Source organism: Molothrus ater, chromosome 1 (assembly GCF_012460135.2).
Source record: "Molothrus ater isolate BHLD 08-10-18 breed brown headed cowbird chromosome 1, BPBGC_Mater_1.1, whole genome shotgun sequence".
Lineage (NCBI taxonomy): Eukaryota > Metazoa > Chordata > Aves > Passeriformes > Icteridae > Molothrus > Molothrus ater.
This window is the reverse complement of record NC_050478.2, coordinates 34883019-34903666: the sequence shown is the minus strand read 5'-3', so window position 1 is coordinate 34903666 and position 20648 is coordinate 34883019. Positions and strand designations below refer to the sequence as shown.

The 20648-nt window shown below is 39.1% G+C and overlaps 1 protein-coding gene across 1 annotated transcript in view; it reads right to left on the bottom strand.

Moving 5' to 3' along the window:
• CREB5 (cAMP responsive element binding protein 5) overlaps nucleotides 1-18283 on the bottom strand; it is a 214053-nt gene extending 195770 nt beyond the window's left edge. The window contains exons 1-3 of the mRNA XM_036378763.2: nucleotides 18218-18283; nucleotides 14947-15040; nucleotides 6317-6438 (exon numbers count right to left, since the gene is read on the bottom strand). Coding sequence (XP_036234656.1) covers nucleotides 6317-6438; nucleotides 14947-15040; nucleotides 18218-18271 — 270 coding nt within the window. The 5' untranslated portion in view covers nucleotides 18272-18283. The remainder of the gene's footprint in view (nucleotides 1-6316; nucleotides 6439-14946; nucleotides 15041-18217) is intronic.
• Between the last annotated feature and the right edge of the window lie 2365 nt (nucleotides 18284-20648).

Here is a 20648-nt window from a genome sequence, read left to right as displayed (position 1 = left end):
AATACAGAAAACATAACAAACCTCCAAACATTGCAAGAGGGTGACTCAGCTTCTTTGGGACAGAGACAATAATAAGAAGGAGGAAAGTGGACCATCCTGACTGAGCTCTGAAGGATGATTCATCAGCTGGAATTCAGAAGAACATGGAAGGACGATGGTTAGGGAGGTTTAGCTGAATCAAAAATGTATGCCCTCAAGAATTGCCTTTCTGCACGATACAGGAACTTATTGCTGGAAAAACATTCAGGTCTTCTCTTTGAGTATGGGGATCCAAACCTATAAATCCACTCAAAAGTCCATTCAAGATAAGAGAGTCCTGCCTCCCAGCAGAAGACAAGACACTGTACGACAAGCAACAAGCCTCAATTAAAGCCTATTCTTGTGAATTTCTGCAAGGTCACGGACAGTTTTGTCCTGACAGCTTTCCTGTGCCATTATGCAGAAAGTGTCCCTTTTGTAACACAGTCCAGTGTAGCAGTGAAGTGTCTGGACACAGATACGTGCTCAAAACAGGACTCATAAAGCTGGGGACTGAAGCACCAACTGTGGAGCTGCCATCATAGAAAATACAACAAACCACCACATGTCTACCATGAAACCTACAAAGGTTAAGAAGTTAAAATCCAGCAAGCCTACCCATCTGGAGAGAGGAGGAGAGCATTCTTCCTGTCTTTAGCAACACTGAACAACAGCTGATAAATCTTTAACACACATGGTCTGTGGGATGCCCTATGCTGAGACCAAGGAGATATGGAATCAATCCCAGGCTTTGCCACAGACTTCCTGTGCAATTTTCAGCATGTCACTTGAGCCCAGATCCTTTATGGTAGCTCTCTGATTTACTCCTGCTTTGTTTCAGCCAGAGCAAGGCACCAAAATGTCTTTGAGGGACTCTATGAATCTTTTGGGGCCATGCTGCTAAAGATATTTAGGAACCAAATTGAGACAGAAAGATGCTCTTTGGGCAGAATGGTGGAGAGGACCCAGATACCCTGCAATTCTCACTCCACGTATGTGATTCCTTTGAGAGCTTGGTGACACATTACAAAGGAGCTCTAGAAAGCAATGTCCTCTGGAATATGTTTTTTCCCTTATAAAATAAGAGACAGACTATCTGCCTTCTTCATAGGAATACTGCAAAAGTTAACTTAATTAAGAGAAAAGGGGTGTTGCAAGCCAAAAAATAAACCCAAAAAGCAGATCAATAACCCAATACAATTAATGCATATGAAAATCCAGAATAACCCTCAGAAAAACTCAGATACAGAGTTACAGTGTATCTTTCCAGTACTTGAATGAGTCACCCAGAAAAAATGTTATGGTGTGAGAATGCTTACATCTTTACAGATACAGATATTATATTTAGAGTATAGGAATTATTGTACTGAAACCTTTGAATGTGGGGTGATATTTTGGACTTTGAATTTTAGAGTTTTGAGCTATCACCTTGACAACAGCTTAACTGATTGATAAAGTAACAGCTTGAAGTTATTACAATACATACAACAATGGCACTCTGGCCCTTAAGCACTGTATTAACATAAACAATTTCTAGTCTTACTAATTTCTAGTGTTACTTTGTGTCTACTATGACATACTGAGTATATAAGATACTTAATCTCAGTGGGAAAATAAGAAATCGGGGGCCCTTTGACTTAGAAATATGGATGGTCTTACATCATGTTTAGACAAATGGAGGGAGAATGTACATATGTGCATTTATGATAGCAAAATTTTTAAAAAAATCAAAATAGTAAGCATTTAAACATAGGTAATTCCTTCCATTGTACAGACTGCCAGACAATGAGTGCAAAGTGCTCCAGGAACAGGCTCATGAGTTTGTTGGTTTGTATTATTTCACAAGTGAAATTCAGGCCTTTCAGAGCACTTGCCTCTGAAATGTGTACCAGCACACTGCTCTTCTCCGGGACCCTACTGGGGTTTCAGAGCACTTACCAGGGAAAACTGGGGCTAATTTGTCACCCATCAGCCAAGCAAACCACCAAAATGAACTCTTAATCCCTGTTCATTCACCAAGGGAGTGCATTGCCAGCATTTCCCCATGGCCTATTAGTATTACAATACAGGCCTCTAAAACCCAAACACTTACACAATGTGCTTTGTCAACATATAAATATTTTTTCTTCTCCTATAAGGGTACATATGACCCCATACATATCACCCTTTCCTGGCTAAGGGTGATTTACTGCACTGCTAGTTTCAGCTGCTGTAATGTCAGCTATTAAATACAGGCAAAATCCTTTATGATTTTTCTGTATTACTTTTCAGAAGAGGGCAAAACCTATGGGCTAGATACACATTGCATGAAATTTAAGCAAGATGTGGAAATTAAGTTTATTTTTTCACCCAACTATACTACTTTAGGAACAGATTCTATCATTTCCAGCTTGCTTTGAATTATATCATCTTCCCTACACTCATAGGCTACAGTTCCAAACTGTGACATTCAGCAATATATGCAAGAAATTTCTTCTGGAGGTCAGAGAGTCACTGAGCTCAGCATGAAATAGTGATGTGCTATAAGCTAGACAAGTGCATTTTATCTACCTTCTTATACTGATACACAGAAATATATACAGAAGGAGGTCCTAGAAGGTACAAACCAAATAAATGTCTTTCAAACACACATCAGTCTGTAGCATCATCCCTTTTTTAACACAGCTAAACTGGATACTCAGGATCTTTATTCCTTCTGCAGATTGCAATTATTTAACCCTTAAAGGCTTTGTATTTGGTTTTGTTCTTCTTCTTCTTTACTGGACTACTTCAATGTGCTGATACTTTTCTAGCAGTGAGGTGCCTGCCTTAGGATAGTACACTTAGAACAGGAACATTAGGCCATGTAGAGGACTAATGAGCTTCCTGAACTGACACTGAACAACCCACATTAAAACCAAATTGTAATTAAGAATAGCCATTTCCCCGCCTCATTTGCATAATTCATACATTATCTTGCAGCCCTGAACAGTGGTGAGAAGATTTCAAAGTTTCAGGATAAGTCTTAGGAAGTAATGCATCCAAAGTCCAGCATACACAGAATGTGATTTTAAACATGCCCTCATGTTGAAAATATTCAGCTCACTATTTGTAAATGCTATTTGATGCAATACTCTACTTGCTACAATCAGCATATTTCCACTTTTTCTCATTCCACACAGGGACATCAGGCTAGGTGCATTTTAAGAAAGTGGGTCCACTAAGGTATTCAGTAACAGACCCTGACTCTTCCCATCTCTGACAGGATCCACTCAGCCCCAATTCAATGCTCAGAACAAGATGTGACAACAGGGCCTATCCAGCAGCAGCAAAGGTCATGTGTTTGCAATTACAACCCAGTGCAAATGCTTTGGATACCTAATGTTCCAGGCAGTGCAAGCCTAAAACTTGCAGCCAGTGGGCTAAAATGGCCTTGTGATCTGCCAGCACCACCTGCCTTGTTGAGTTGAGTTGCAAGTTCTGCCTGGGTCTGAGCTGTCAATTGCTGTCTGCCTCAAGTTCCCAAGAACTTTGACATTTACAATTTTCCAAGTAGAAATATAGTATAAATATGCTTTTACCTGTGCTAATTTTGGTAGTGAATTTGTAGGTAGGAGGCTTGTGTCGGGAAGAGTGCTGTCAGGAGGACGGAAAAGCCTCTTTCTCACATGCTTATCCATATGCTTATTGCTGATCTGTGGCATCCCTTGCCTTTAGGGAGCAGGTCTTTCTCAAGGAGAGACTACCAGCTAATATAGGATGGTACAAACAGCAGACAAGCCAAAACCACAGACAAACTCACTCCCATCTATAGCTTTATTTTTCTCAGTTCAGGTCCTGGAGGTCATCATCATCATTATTGTTTCTTGAGTCCCCTCAGTCCCCAAGCAAAGGCTAATCCACATCCATTATCAAAGGTGGTCCTTGACAGATGATCTCACCACCACAAGGCATACCAAGTATGGGAGGCATAAATAGACACTTCTTCCACTTTACACATGAGCAACTCTGGCAGAAGGATGTCAAGTGATTTATTCCTGGATAGGAAACTGGGATATTAATGCAAGTGCTTTACACTCAATAGTACCTTTACAAAAAAAGGTACACATGGTGTCCCTAAACCCACGCACTCTGAGCTTCACAGCTAATTTGGAAAGTTACCAGTCTGCATAACCAGCTTCATCACAACAAATTCTCATGGATTATCCATGGGCTCCCACCCAGAAGAATAAAAAAAAAAAAAGAAAAAAGAAAGAAAGGAAAAAAATGCAGCTACTTGAACTTTATCCTCTGATTTTTCAAAGTATGACTCTCAAGGAGCAAAAAAAGCCAATGAGAAATGAAAGTGTTTTTCTGTTACAAGATTTCAGTGTCAATCTGTGTGCTAAGCTGCAGTGATATACTAAAATAAACAAAACTGTTTCTTTCAGAGTCCAGAGAAATTAATATGACCAAAAATATTTTTGGAAGACTTTTCTGTGCAGTGAGTAAGATTTCCATGCAGTTAACCTTAGTCTCCATGTGTTGGTAGGTCCATTAGGCCAACACTACATCACACTCATATTGCAGGGATAGGCTGTTGGAAGCATTTCCTTAGGGACAGCTGCAGCCCAAGGAGTCTCCTTCTGTCTTGGCCTTTGTCTCTTGCATTTGTGCAAAGCCCTGCTGGGGCCTGCTTCAGATTCCTATCTGACAGTCAGTCAGTAATGTAAGAATGAACATACAGCAGACTAATTGGAAACACAGAGTAAATGTTACAGGTTAGCCAGCTAGTGGGACTTATGCCCCTTTCTTTTTCTTTCCTTTTTTTCCTTTTTCATTCCTTTTTTTCTTTTTTTTTTTTTAATTTCCCACCACCGTGATCACTTATTTGCTCCCTGGAGATCACCAATGGCAGCTGCAGGGGTTGGTAGGAGGGCAGAGTAAGACTCCCAGAGACTGCTAAACAGCTGGAATTATCAGGTAACTTGATGCCCTTGTCTAGGTTTTAATCAGATTTTGCAACTATCCCTCACAAACTGAAATCTCTCTGCAACATCAAGCGCTGCAGTCTGGGGCTAGCTGCACTCAGGTCCACCTCAGTAGATTTCTCCTGTTCTCCTACTCCTGCAAAATAAACACCAGGCACAGAGAAAAACTTAAAAATCCCATAATGGCAAAGAAGTAGGAATGTACAGAAATGTTCTCCCTGATTCTAACTAAGACTCCCCTCAGCAGAACCTAAACCGCAAATTTTTTAAAAATTAGACACATTTCTCTCAATGCATGGCTGTTTCCTAATATACAAAGCTGTGAGGGTCAATCTGTGCTATTTTCCCAAAATTTGAACTCCTTCACGTTTGGACACTCTTATTCCTTGCTCAGCATACCATGACACAGCCCCTCTCCTCCTCTATCTGTCCCAGTCTCTTTCCTTATGAACCACAAATAAGCAATACCTTGACTCCCTTCCTTGTAAGCCAAAACCAAGCTGCTCCTGGACTCCCCTCTCTTTCTACAAGCCTCGTCTCCTCTTCTGCACCTCAGCATGCAGCTTCACCTCTTTTCTTGCTGGCCTCTCTCGTGCATTAAGCTCTTTTACCATTCTTTGAAAATGTTAACAGCACTTTAGGATCTCTGAAAACACTCTTAACTCTCTTTGGGTACAGGAGTACACTTACATACAAGGTGGCCTATATAATTCAACCTAAAGCTCAGAATACTCACAGAATAACTTAAGAATAAATGAAAAGAATACTAATTGAAAATGGGATATGTTATCTACTAGATGTTTCAAGTCAAAGTTTCCGAGCTCAATTTTATGAGAAGTACAGAAACACAATAAAGCTGGTATTGATGATGAATAAATCCAAGGACGCAACGTGTTGTGGAGGAATTTTTAAAAAAAAAAAAAGAAAAAAATTTGCTCTTAAGTAAATGCCCTTTCATAAGCCAAATTTCCCTGTAACATATTTGAGCCAGTTTGCAATCCTCACTTCAAAGATGATATAATTTTCCCAAGCCTCTCCGTCAAGAGGTGTGTGGTTTTTGTTATAGTTTACTTAAAAGCAGAGACTTGGAATCAAACCCTGGCAAACACAGTTACACTTTTTTTTTATTATTTAATACTAGTTTTTTGTTGGTTTGGGGTTTTTATTTCTGTCAACTGCTTCAATAGTTTTAAAAAGCATGTCTCAATTTATAGTGCCACCTAGTTTCTAACCAACAGGTTACTACTAGGTAGTAGAGCTCAGTCTGCTTTCTCCCAGATTAAAGGACACTTCCCTTACCGTTTCAAGGAATCAAAAGGGGAGGAAGGGCTTGGTGTGCTCACACTCACCCTTTTGTTGTTCTCTTCTTCTTGTGCCTTCCTGAACTCGTGCTCTAGGGAGCAGTCGATGTCGTTGAAGAGGCCGACTTCCTCACAGTTCTTCAGAAAGCGCGTTGGTGTGGGAGTCTGATCTGAGAACAAGACAAGAAATGATTGTTGGTGCTCAATATTAAAAGGAGAGGGAGATAATGAAATAGACTTCCAGGAAAAGAGAGGTTCTAACCAAACTTCTCTTTGCCTTCTCACCCCTACCTACCACACCATCATTAAAAAAAACACACAGTACTGAATTTTGACACTAAACGCTGCAGGCAGCCATGCTTGCCATCAATGTCCAAAACTAGGCAGCAGTCATCATTTGGGTAGAAAGACAACAGCATGGGTTTTTGCAGGGCACATACACAAGTGCATCTCCTTAACATGTATAAATGGTCATTAGAACTCTCTATAAATCTCCAAAAATAGGCTCATGCAGAACAACGCACAGCGCATCTCGTAATGCACATTCAGACCACAGCATGCATGATAACTGCTGTGGATACATACTAGTTAATGCCTTCAAGTGCTCAAAAACCACCTCAAACATACACATACCTAGCAAAAAAGGTAGCCATGGCAAGAAGTTTTGCTTCCAGCACAATTTTTGAAGGAAGAGTTAAATAACATATTGCAAAGCTAGGAAAAGTGACATTCTGGCCATGAAGAAGCATCCTTTTGCATTTTTTACCTGGAAGTGTTGATAATACATGCAAAACCATTAAATTTGGAGTAAAAAAAAATTCAATGCCTTCATCTCTAGGATTTTTCTGCCCTCTCAGAATTAATACATTAAGGATTCTCATTAATGCCACAGGCAGGAGGGACTGAAGAAATTACAAGGTTTTCTGATACCTTTTCAAAAACCTGCAAGACAGACAAGCAAAATTGCCATGCAGACTGTAGTTTCAGTGACTTCAGTTTCATTCTTCAGGAAATGAAAAATCAAGCCCAAATTTGGCAACCAAAGACTCCCCAAAGCACAGGTCTGAGGCATCTCTATTAATTCTGAGTCTAGTTCTTAATTATTCCATCTTGGCTCCTTCTTCCAGGGCTCTGTCCCAGCTCAAGATGCTTTGTACCTGATTTTACAGAAGGATTGGACTCACTTTGTTAAAAAATAATCTTCAGCATAGTCCTTGACTACTACCTATTGTTTGCATTTCATTCTTTAAAAAATGAAAACTCTGTCATATTAAACCCCGTTGCCTATATTGGGTCAATTCTGACCTCAGAAAAAAGCTTCCCACTTCAACACAGAAAAAATTGCTTTCTTGCACCTACCTAAGCTGGGTCAAGTTCTAATATTACCCCCTTTCAGTAGTTACCTAACACCATGAATTTTACATGATCATGATAGAAATGCACATCAGCCCTTAATTCAGCAGTATAAAAGCAAGGTGCACAAAAGAAAATGTAGTTTTCACTTAGAAACTAAGGAAGAGGATCAGCCTCCTCCACTATAGAGCCAGGAGAAGGCAATTTCCACCTGTATCAAGCATGGTCCTCCAGGTTTGACTTTCAGGTAATCCAAGGGCAAAGACACTCATTCACATTCATATTTCTGATGGAACATCAGAATGCAAGTCCTTAATGTTAAAATTCTTTTTTCATTTCTTTTGGCTTGAGCATCCTACTTATGAACATAAAGGAAACAAACTTCAAGTATTTGGGAATGCACACTTATTTATGCATTACCTTTCACAGCTAACTACTGTATTACCAGAGTTAGAAACAAAACTTTCTAAGAATCCTGCAAGAACTCAGCACAAGGAGAGAGTCAACAAGGTGCTGGCATTGATGGGAGCTAAGGACACTCGGCCCTTTACAGGTCCATATCCTAAATAAGCAGTGCCAAACAAATCTCTGAAGTAACCTCAGTAAACTCAGTAGATTTACACCAGGGTTGGTTTTGGCCCTTGGACTGGAGCTTGTGCTGGAAATGAATGGCACTAAAATGCAGGAGAAATAGATTTAATTTCCAAAAAGGATTAAATGCTACTTTAGTGAAAAACACAATTCTTTTGTAGAAAATCAAAGACAATTGTCACTAAGCCTTCCTGGACACAAAGGGCACGTTAGTATCTGAATGTGAGGTAAACAGAGGAAAAGTTTTATTGTTAGAAGTGATATAGCCATATCAAATAAGCAAGGTATCAATTTCATGGCCAAAATGAGAAAATATGGTTTCATAAAGTGGATGCCACTACTTTCACTAGAACCAAAAATTCTGGGTTTCTTCAGAGTTGTTTGGGCCCAGAACTGACCAAAAGAAAAGAAAGTTATCATATTGAAGTAAATCCATTTTAACAGTGAAAAAAGCAAGCCAGAGTAAGAATGTGACTTCAAATGCACAGGGCCTCAATGGCTTCATTTCTCCACTCATACTGAAAATCTGTCTTCTGCACCACAAGATTACCAATGATGTTACCTACAGCTGAACTTTCCAATTAAGTATTTTAATATCTCAAAAGATCAAAACTGATAATGACACTGTTTACACCACCTACATATCGAAATGGTGATCTTATTTTATTACCTCAGTCACCCCATACTGTTACTGCAGGTCCTATTTTCCAGAAATCAGACTGGCAGGAATTCACATCAAGATTTTTTGTTAAAACAGACAGCCCCTCGTTTCTCCCACCTGAGGAAGGAGCACCACCAACCAGCCAGCCTAAGCTTCATCCACAGACCTCCTGGAAGTCAGCTCAGCCAGATGTAAAACATGACCTGCCTTCCTAGTTCTAATACTTCAGCCTTCAACATTCACAGGAACCAGAAGGCCACAAAACATCTGTCTTTGTGAGGGCAGAGCTGATACAGATCCAGACTTCAAAATCTTAAGACTTTGTGTAGTAAAGTAGTTACACTGCACATACACTGCACTCATTGGTCTCAGGATTTCAAGACTCCCAAGTCTAATGAGCTTGATTTGCTCCCGAGCAACCAAATATTTTGTCTCTGCTAAACACCAGTTCTCCTTTAGGATGTGGGCAAATTTGTAGAAGAAATCACTCTCAACACCACAGAAATTCTCTTACCTAGATTAAGCAAGCCTTTATGTTTTAATTGGGAGGAGTATCACAAGGGACACCCTAGCATAAGCTACAAAATCAGGTCTCCCAGAATTAATAAAATATTCCTAATTCTCAGCACTTAAAAATGCATTAATAGTTCCAACAGCTTGTGCCTGACCTCATTGTTCCCTGTTGGTACAAACAAAGCTTTTGTTGCTATCACCAGCGCCCACAACTATTGCAGACTCACTGAGAACAGGGCCCTGATTTGTTGCACTTCAGCAACTGGAGGAGCCAGACCCATCTGGACCAAAACTCAGACAGAGCCAGCACCACTCTCAGCATTCCTGCTGAGGACACACACTATGTAGGAAGCTGCTCTGCAGGCACACTGCTGCTCACACAACCCAGGGCTCTAATATTAGTCACAAACTGTATTTTGTATTGGCAGCTTGGAATACAGGATTATCTGGGTTAACCCAAGATACTGATCAGCTATCCCAACGTTCAACAGGGAAAAATCTTTCCATCCTCAACTAGTTCCATCCTCTAGAAGCAGTTTACTGTCCTTTGAGGCATCTACCTCTAGCCATCTGTCACTTCATATGTAAACCTGTCATCTGATAATTATTTAGGAACTTTTTTCTATCTCAAATTCATTAACAGCCTAAACACAGATTCAGACTAGGCAATGAAAATATTGTTCAGCCTATTACTCAGGAGAATAATCAGCCTCTCTGATGACACAGCCATGACCACAAAGGCTGCAAGAAACATCAAGTTTAAATAAGTCTCAAAAAAGTAAATGGACAATATATAAGCCAAGAGCAAGCCAATATGATCCCAAGTTAACCTACTGTATCTGACAGGAAGGGATTTCAGATGCACTCAGCAATCATATTCAGGCCAGACTTTCACATACTGAGTATATTTTGCTTGCTGACTTTTGAATACCTGTCCTCAATGTCTGAAGTGATACCTGATTTTTCAGACTCATAAAAAATATACGTGTGTTAAGTCAATGGGGAACTTGCAGTCTTCAACAAAGTCAAAAGGTTTCATTATGTACTCACAATGTTTGACAATACATGGGGGTTTCTTTGTTGTTGTTCATTTAGGGGAGTGGGGATTGAAATAATAGTCTCAGAAAGGACACTCAGTCTCAATACATTGTTTTCAAAACAACAGCTAAGGAAATACAACATTAGCTTGCTATACAGAAACTTACTTGATTCATCCAGAATGTGTTTTGTAAAATTACCTTGAATTCCTGAATTTCATCCCTCAAAACACAAAAGGAAACTTTAAAGCATGCTACCAGTTTAAAAAAGCCCTGGAGAATCAAAGGACACTTATTTGAAACAAGCTTTCATTTTGAGAAAAAAGAAAAAAAATCTGATTTGGTGAAAGATACCTAACAGCCAAGCTGCAAAGTGTGTAACTTGATTCTTCATTTTTCTTTCCAAAAAAAAAAAAATTGTTTAGTCTGATGTGCAATAATAATAGACACTTGGCTTGTTCAGCTGTGGGCTCTGTTGAAGTTATACACTTACCCGTGTTGTGCTTTCATACAATGATAACAAAGTCAGAGTAATGGGGCTAGCACAGAAATTTGAAGGGCTGCCCATCAAGCAGCCACAAAGACAGAGGAATGTCCTGAGAAGTTTAGAAAAGTTTCTTCATTGATTTCACAGGTTTCCACCCAAGTGCACTTAGGATTTCAACATCATAACACAACAACCAGGTGGAGAAAGAGGAGAGGAAGAAGAAGTGCACCCAAACATAGGTGGTGAAACTGCTCCCACCCAGACGAGGGCTACCAAGAACCTTACTGCCTAAATATGTACTCTTTAAAGTGCTGGTTGGACTTTCCTGGAGGGATAAACATACTGGGTACAACCAATTTTTAAAGTCTTCTGGTCACTCTGAAACTGACCAGTAAATGTACGAAAATGTTTCATTTCATTTTTGATAAAGCGAGGGACACAGAAGCAAGCAAGAAAACAAACTACACTATGAGTCCTCACACCCAATCATTTCACACACCTCAAAATTCATGCCTAGATAAACCCCTCTGTGTAAACTACAAGGAGGGAAAAATTAAGGCAACCAAGAGTGATGCAAATTGCCTCACTGGCACAGGCATTACTTGGGAAAAGGAATACCTTTGAACTTCCTTTATTACAGGCACTTCTTCCATCTAGAGAAAACTGTTTCTACCTCCACAGTGGGCTTTATCACCAAAACTCTAGAGGATTTGGTTTCATTAAATAGAATGAGGAAGAAAAAAAGGTTTCTATGTAGATAATCCCCAGCTCCCAAAGTTCAGTCCCACAGGGCTTTTATTATTTCCCTGGAGGAAGCAATCTATTCTACAGACATTAATATTTTGGTGTTTAAACACAAAAGCTTTGTCACACAACACAATGTAGAGTTTCAAAGCAATACAAACACTGTTCACTCTCTACAACAGCAAAGAGCTGATATCTATTTCAGTCAGTTTAGCTATAAAGTGGCCTGCAATGGTGACTAGCATGCAAAACTTACATAAGATATCCTGTGTTATCTCAAACAGCTCTTTTTTAGCTGGAAAGATGGAAATGGAAAACACCAATGACTCTTTATCCATATTCTTAACAAGACTTTCTAACAAACAAAAATAAAATATATAAAACAAAGAGGAACAAATACAATTAATTCTAAAAGACAGAATTGTATTGTCAAGTTGTGCAACAAAGTATCACTTGCATTTCAGTGCAATGCCTCTAGTGGATTTTCTTTCCATTTATACATTCAGAGAACAGAAAGCAGTTTGGTGTACATGGGTAGCTGGAGTTTCTGAATTGGTTCAAGAGATTGGTTGAACAGATTTATTATAACTTGTTCTTCTTAAGCCAGCATGAAAACAAAGGCAGAAAACATAGTGAAGGTAGTTGATAGCTTGGAAGCTCCTGGAAAGACATACCTGGTAAAGCAGCACAGCACCAATTGCTGCAATCAGGTCGTGCACCATTGTTTATTAGACACTGACCACACCTCCATAACAACATATAACTTCACATATAACATAATTTTACCTCTCCCTTAGAAGCTTATATTTTAGATCCAAACACAGATTTCACACAAAAAACAAGTTACTTCTTCCCAAGTCATATTTTGCTTAGTTTCTAAGATGTCTAGTACAAAATCAACAGTTTCAGTGCCTACTTCCAGGAACAGTTTATAGAAAACCTGTTTAATGTGTGTTAAATATTACTGATATTATAGTGAACCCAGACTGTGGATTAAGCCACCTCTGTAAACAGAGTAAATAATTTTAATGTCTACCTGAAAGCATACAGTGTGTTATTTTTCATGACTAATTGTTGATAATATATGGATCATGCACAACAAATTAAAAGATAGTACACAACATACCGGAAAAAAATTAGGAAATCTGACTTCTAGGCAGCTTAGGAGAAAGAGGAGGGGGGGAAAACTAACACTGCACCTGGCTTATTACAGGGCAATTGCTGCTGCAATTCTTTGAACCTACTGATGACAGGAACATTTTTTTTAAAAAAGTCACATAAGCAAAAATGCAAAAAACAAGGAAGACATGAAGACAAATGTCTAAGAGAAAAGTATGTCTCTTTTCCCCATTTATCATTAATTTTTCATTCTGAAATCTAAGAATAAAACATCTTAAACTTTAAGGTATTTAGATTTCCCCAGGGTTTCAGTGGGTAATGAAACAACTATTTTTCAATGTCTTCCTGCAGAGAGTAGATGATCTATGATGCTTCCTGAGTAAGGACTGCAAAATGCCAAACAAATTCAGCAAACAAACACAAAAAGAGGAATCAATACACCAGCAGAACCAATTTGCCAGGGCATTATGGTCAGGAACATTGGCCACAGTCCTTGCGAACACATGTATCTTTTTATTCTTTCACTACTACACAGGATCATCATAAACAAACCTCAAAGAATACATCCCTTAGAAGCAATCTCAGAGTCTTTCTGGCCAGAAAATTCCACATTAGTATGTACAGCTGGCTAACTGCAGGTTTAGGGGCCCAGTACCAGTGCTAGTGCTGGAAGACAGACATTGTTTTTGCTTAGGAAAGCAACCCATTGCAAGGAGCAGGATGGCTAAATCACAGAAGTTACCAAACATAAATGGAGCTACTCTGCTCAGGGGATTCCTGATGACAGAATAGATTCCTTAGAAACTGCACTCAAACAAAAGTTCTTGCCAAACAGAAAGTTTTAACAAAAGCCAGCACTTGCACAGGGCTAATGTGCCCACAGCACAGATGTCTTCAAGCAGTTTCACTGCCAAAGGACGCAGCCAAATGCAAAAGAAGCTTTTCCTCATTTGTGCTTGCAAACACAGGATTCTGTGGGCATAGTTGGCACTCAGGCACTTTACAAGACCTAGTCGTCAAAATGCCGTGTACTGTTTCTTTCTAAACTTAGTCCACTATGGCATTTTAAAAATGAAAAGCAAAATAAATTTTATTTGGGAAAAAGGCTGTCTAACTTTTCATTGGTGCCTAGAGTCCCAACAAAAAAAACCCCAAAAAAAAGACCTAAATATTTGCAAGCCATTGTTACTTCATTATGATTTTCATAAAAATGGAAACAGTTTAACCAGAAAATAGTTAGCCTGCTGGAGTCCCTTTAATAAATTTACATTTGCATCTGAAATGGCACAATTTATCTTGAAGAAGCCTATTGCAAAAGACAGACATCAAACACTACTGAACATCTACACACACATTTGCATCACAGAGAGGGTTTTCTACCATTACTTTGAAACCTGAAAAAGTCTAGAGATACTATTCTAAATAGTCCACTACTACAGCCCAAAGAATGAACAATAGGAAAGGGAATAGGAGAGGAAAGAAGTAAAATGAAGGGCTAGCTCCACTTTACCCAACACTGGCTGAAGGCCAGCAAGCCATTGATATGTGGTTACACAGAGAAGAGCGCAGAAAGACTGCATAAGAAATATACTACTCAATAAATTATAGGGTACAATTGTACCTAATACCAAATAACCCTGCCTATGAAGGGGGAAGTGCAGAGAGAGATGGGGAAAGAGCACTGGATATCACCCACTTGTTCACCGTTCTGGTTATGGCTATTTACAGGGGGCAGTTCCTGAGTCACCGCAGAGGTGGCCCCCACAATGTGGCCTCGTCCAGTTGCTGAAGGGAGTCTGTCCAGCCTAAATAGCAATTCTTCCAGCAACAGCACAAATGTACTTCATTAACACTCTCACTGCTGGGCTCCCAAGTGACACATGCTTAAGTGCCTGTATTTCACTGGAAATCAATGATAGAGCTGCCAGCATGCCCGAGGTTCAATGATTTCTTTCCCTCTCATGGCAAACTTGTATGAAGGCAGAAGAATGGCAACTGTCTTTTTATTCAAATATATGCATTCTAGCTCAATCCACCTCTCCTGGTTGTTTAATTGGAGCTGAGGCTTTTTAAAACCAATCTTGAGTGATTTTGCCAGTAGCTTTCCAATAGGAGTCATGCTTTCAACATCATCTGAATAGTTATCTCAACTCTTGAATTCATGTCTTCTTACCTGATAACATATTATCTGTTTTTATTGAAGGAAACTTCAAAGTCATTTCATGTTTGTGCCTGTGAATCATCAGATGATCCTCTGTTGGAAAACGCTGTCAGGCAAACACAGAAAGAGAGAGAGGAAGAGAGAAAAAAAAGAAAAAAAAGAAGAATTTAATTCTCTAATAAACTTTTGGCATTGGACAGAATTTCAAAAATGAGAGACAGAAAGAAATTTATCCAGCTAGAAATGTGTCCAAATGGCACAGGAAACAGAATATTTGAAAATACAAGTGAGTATGAGTAACAAATAGCTGTACTTGATTTAGAAACACATTTGCTGCCGTGCTCTCTGGGGTGACAAACCGTAAGGTGTCATGCAACTCCTTGGAAAAAATTACAGTCCAAGTTTTAGATTCTAAGGGTCTCAGACACCCACTCCAGCTACCACAGCCCCACAAGTCACCACATGCCTGAGCATCTGCAATAGCTGCTGTTCTGTATACTCTTAGCCCACGGCAAATGCTAAGTAATGAGGCAAATCTTAAATCACTTTACTGGATTTTTCTGCTTTTGTGTCTTTCTGCAACATATATCTGATGAACAGCTATAAAAATAACTAAATAAGCCAGCTTTTTTTCTATCCAAAAGTATTCAGGCAAAACACGTCTTTAATTTTGGAAATATCTGATACTTTGACTTGATTTGAAGTGGCAATTAAATGGTGCACAGTTTTATAGCAGCTAGTTATGACCCTTTATGATACTAAATCAAATTATTCTCCTTTGTCAAGCAGAGAAGGTGGAGAGATGTTTTTTGTAAGAAACTAATCAGTGCGCTAAGTTTGTTTTACAATCTGATTACAGACTTCTAACAGAAATAACTTTTTTTGAACAAAACAAAGAAGAGACAAGCTTGAATAAACTCCCAAGCACTTGCACATTTGGGCTCGAACAGCAGAATGGCTCTGTGAAGTTTCCTTCACCAGAATGTGCATACACAGAACTTTGCTACTGAGACGTTTCAACTGGGTTATTTCAGGACTACCAAAAGCCAAAAGTAGTATCACCAAGGCTTGAGGAAAAAAAAAATTAAAAGCAGCTCTTTAAACCAACAGGTACATAGGAGACAAAAAACAATGGCAACAACAGAGCTAAAGGGACCTAATGGTTTCAACACAGTATACTCTTGGCTAAGTGACTTTGCTTGTGGCTAAAGTATAAATAATTGCCATATGTTACACCTTCTGAGAATCTCTCTAAACCCGTAGACAAAGCAGCATAAATAATGGAATTGAATTCTCTGGAGGAAAAAACGAAAAAAAAAAATGGAAAAGAAAGAAATCCCAAAGACCTTTTTCTCACTGTGAAATCCTGGTTCACTGCTTACTCATCTGGAAGAAATGCAGCATTAGGAATTTATGTTAAGAACAAGGGGAATGTCTGAGAAAGACTTTGCTCAATGAAATCATGAAGGGGGTGAAAAAACCCCACATTTATTTCTCCTGAAAATGGATTTTCCTTCATGGATGCCACACTCTCTCTTCATGATGAAATCAGGCAGCTTAAACAGGGTGTGTGGAAACAGAGGAGAAACTGTTCCTCCAGCCCAGACTTCTCTGTCTTTTTTCTAAAAGTCTACTTTATTCCTTGTTTAGAAGGTTGACTCCATCAGCCCTCAGCACACATCTACAGGGGCTAGGAGAGAAGCCCCAGCCAGCTTAGCTGGACAGCAGCTCTGCATTATGCACTTGTGTCAAGTCCTCATTTTTTACAAACAGGGGTCATGTTGGGGAATGGGAAGTTAAATGTTTTTTAAGATGGAATTTACATCTACATTGTTCATCTTTCCAAATTGTAACAGCATGCAACCAAAGTTGCTCTCTGAACACCTAAAAGAGCTTGTCTGGATCAGCTTCTCCTCCACTGAGGAAACTAATTAAGAGTTGACATGAAAACACTCAAGTCCACTGATTTCAGTGGAATTTAGTTTCATCAAAAAGGTAAATAAACATCACAATTAAACTCAGATACTTTTATTCTATGTCTGTGACAGAATGGTGAAAGTTTAACTCTGAATGTGGAAATCTAAAGGGACATATTCTCAGCCTGAGGGATAATCCAAAAGATGCACTCTGCCTCCCATGGAAAAACTCCCACGTAGTGAAACAGCAAAGCCACTCAGCCAGTTGTTAACTGGACTGAAGGCTACTGCCTCTCCTTATTTCAGCTCTTGGCAACATCAACACCTACACTTCATTAACAGTCACCCACCCCTCTTCCAGTAGAACCTAAGAGCTGTAAATATCTTACCCAGCTGAAAACTCCCAACATACAGTTGAAACAGGGAAAGGTTCACTAATTAAGAGAGGAGGACTCTGGAAAATGGGTAAGCTGTATCATGTGTTATGGATGCACACAGGAAGCCCATGGCAAAAGCCCAAAAGATGACCTTGTCTGAAGATTTTACTCACAAACTCTTGTTACTAAAACAAATTAGGGTCAGAAGTGCCACACATGGAATTTCCCTCATCACTGCATGTGGGGGAACTTCCCTCACCAGTGCAAAATCACTGAAAAAACCACACACACCCCAGTTCAAATCTCAGCAGGTAAAATCCTTGTCACTTCAGGGTTTTTTTAAGCTCATTAAACATCTAATGTTACAAGTCAGGTTTTGCCCTTGGAGACATATGGCAGAGCACCAGTCAAAAGGACAGGAATCCCAAATGCACACCCTTGGGCAAAATTTATCTACAGGTTGCACACAAAATATTTAGTAGGAAGATGTCTTAAAGACTAAAAATAAATAAATAAATAAATAAAAATCACCTAATAAGATATCATTGCATTTAAGTATTTAAATTAGAAAGAAAACCGCAGGAGGGTTAGGGCCTTCTAATAGCAACATAGTATATTCCATTATACATCTCAGCAGAAGACAGATAAATGTGTTCTACCTAGTGTGTCCTCTCTTGATAGTCCCTAAAGGAATCTGCAATACATCTCTTGAAACATTAGGCTTTGGGACGAGAAAAATCACAGAAGCAGCTTGAGGAGCACTTGTACCATCTCGCTTTTGACTGGCTGCAGTATTTGCTTGAAATATTTTGTAATAGTGTCTTGTGGGAAAGGAGAGAATTGAGGGGAAGCAGGTCTTAAAAAAAAACCCACAAAAGAAACCCCTGACACACATATTATTATTAGACATGTGTTAATATATCAGGAGGCATTATACAAGCCAGAGCTAGTGCTGAGGACTCAATTAATATCACCGCTGACTCCACTCACCTGTGAGCAGCCTGGGGCACTGCAGACAAAAGGCCTCTCCTGCTCCAAGTTCATCTTTGATTCCTCATAAATCTACATGTTAAAAGGGGAAGGGGGAAAGAAAGGGAACCTATGAATATATACGTTCTAAACTTCACACATGCATGCAACATACAGAAATGGCAGTTTGTGCTTTTATTTCAAACTCCGCAAACACATCAGAACAGAGCACTAATTTTGCTAATATTCAGCAGGCTCTCTAGAGACTAAATTCTTATTGCTCCTTCCTGAGCATCAATTTACTGTTAAGAAAGAAATAAAGTTCAGCTTCCACAGCATAAATCTGCCTCAAAAAATAGCATATGTTCAGTGCTGTTATTAGATAAGACCGTGTCTTCTCAGAAATATCTTGAATTAAAGGTTTTTACCTTTCCTCCTTCAGTTCCTGCTGAACAACATTAAAACCAGACGTCTAGGTTACTTCTGAGAAAGAACCCACTTTTTGAAGTTCTGCATCCATACTGTCTGATATTAATAGCTTAAATACATTACATACATGCACACAAGGTAACTGTGCATCCCCATCCTTTAAAAGGTCAACCAGAGCCTCAGGAGCTTCAGCAGTGAAGTTTTGTCTAAAACTGCACTTCCACATAGCATTTCCAGTCCTGTAACCTTCAACTAAACCCTGGGGGAAAGCTCCCAAGTCTTAAATAAAGGCAAGGTGTGAAACATTCACCCTCAGAATGCAGTTATGCACCTGAATTTGAGTCAGTACTCAGGCAGTGTCCCTGAGGAAAAAAAAATTAAATTTTAGTAAAATTCTAGGGAGTGAAATAAGTAAGTCATTTATTTGGGAAATGTTTTCAGCCTGTTGGAACAACTGTTTTTACCAGCTAGAATGTAGTGGCTGACCCATCTTAAAGCAGATGACTTATGTTTAGAGATTCCCTGAAATCCCTTAAAACAACCTCACCACAGCCTCTTTTAGAAAAATATCTGGGTGATGTTTGGGTAAATTTTTCATGACCCAAAGAGAAATATCTTGTTGGAGAAGCAGAATTTGATTTTATAACTGCAAAAATCTGCAGAGGGACAGGTGGTAAAATTGCTCAAACCCACTGAATTTTTTTCAAACTACAGTTCATTTTTCCTATCATCAGGAGTATCTTTAGCATGCTTACAGTTGAGAGTGTAATTCACCATTAACCTGTACATCAGCCAGACCCGTACTTGCAGCAATTCTTGTCACTGGGTGATAACGTTTTCTTTTTAATTAAACTTCATTCTGCTGGACATTAGCCTGACAGTATATTTTCCTAATTGTGACATAAAAACCCCACTCTGTCTGACTCCACTGACTCCTAGGAGCAGAGTCCAGAAGTGAAGGATTTCTACTTTCATTTGCCCTTCAACCTCCACATGGACACTTCTCCCAAAAGTTGATAATAAGCCTCAAATGATCTTCCTGATATGGGCATCTCTACCAACATCTGGCCTGAGACAAATGATTTATAATACAATAAAGTGCCAAGAAAGACCCTAACTCAGGCATAAGTTATGTATCCACACAAGGCTAGAACCAAAATAACTAAAATTGTACCTAATTTACTCCTTTAAGATTATTCATATCCTGTTTTGATTTAACTTACAGCTATGTTAAACTGAAATAGGATACTCATAATCAGAAATGAAAGAGTATATTCGCATACTAAAATAACTTAAGGTGTTAAATTACTTCTAATTTCAGTTATTTCAGTTCCAGACTGTGCATAGACAAGCTCTTCAGAGATGAAGCCATAAAAATACTCTGAATTATACTATCCTGTCTGAAAGAAACAAGCAGCAGAGAGATAACTGACTAGAAAAACAAACCCCCGCAAAAAACAAAACCAGAACCTCCAGCTAAGTTAGATTTTTAAATCCACCTCTATTTATGGGATGTGACCCCAGGCATGTTGTCTTTCCTAAAGACAACTTTTTCCTTTACACAGAAAAAAAAGAAAAAAAAGGAAGCTACGCATGGATAATGAAAGGCTTTATTTAATATCTCAATTGCTCCTGCAACTGAAGCACTGCCAAAGATTTCTGTTACCCCTTTTTCCCCTCCTCAGGGGACAGTGACAACAGCATTTTCAATAGCAAAACAACAGATGAGACTCAGTTAAAGAAAACAAGATAGTTATAATTCTGGTCCCAAGTGTCCAAGTGAATTTCAAAACATTACCAGGAATTATTTGGAGTTTGATTTCTTATTGAGTATTGCAAGTCTAAGACTTCCCTCCCCACCCTGAGCTTGACCTTTAGTCCTTGAATCCATCAGCGGATGCTCTTATAACAATTAAATTATTCTCAAGGTTATCTAGTAGATAAGCATGGACTAAGCAGCAAAATAACACCCTAGATGAGGACTAGAATCCTGAATGCAGGGATCAGCTCCGGGAAATCAACT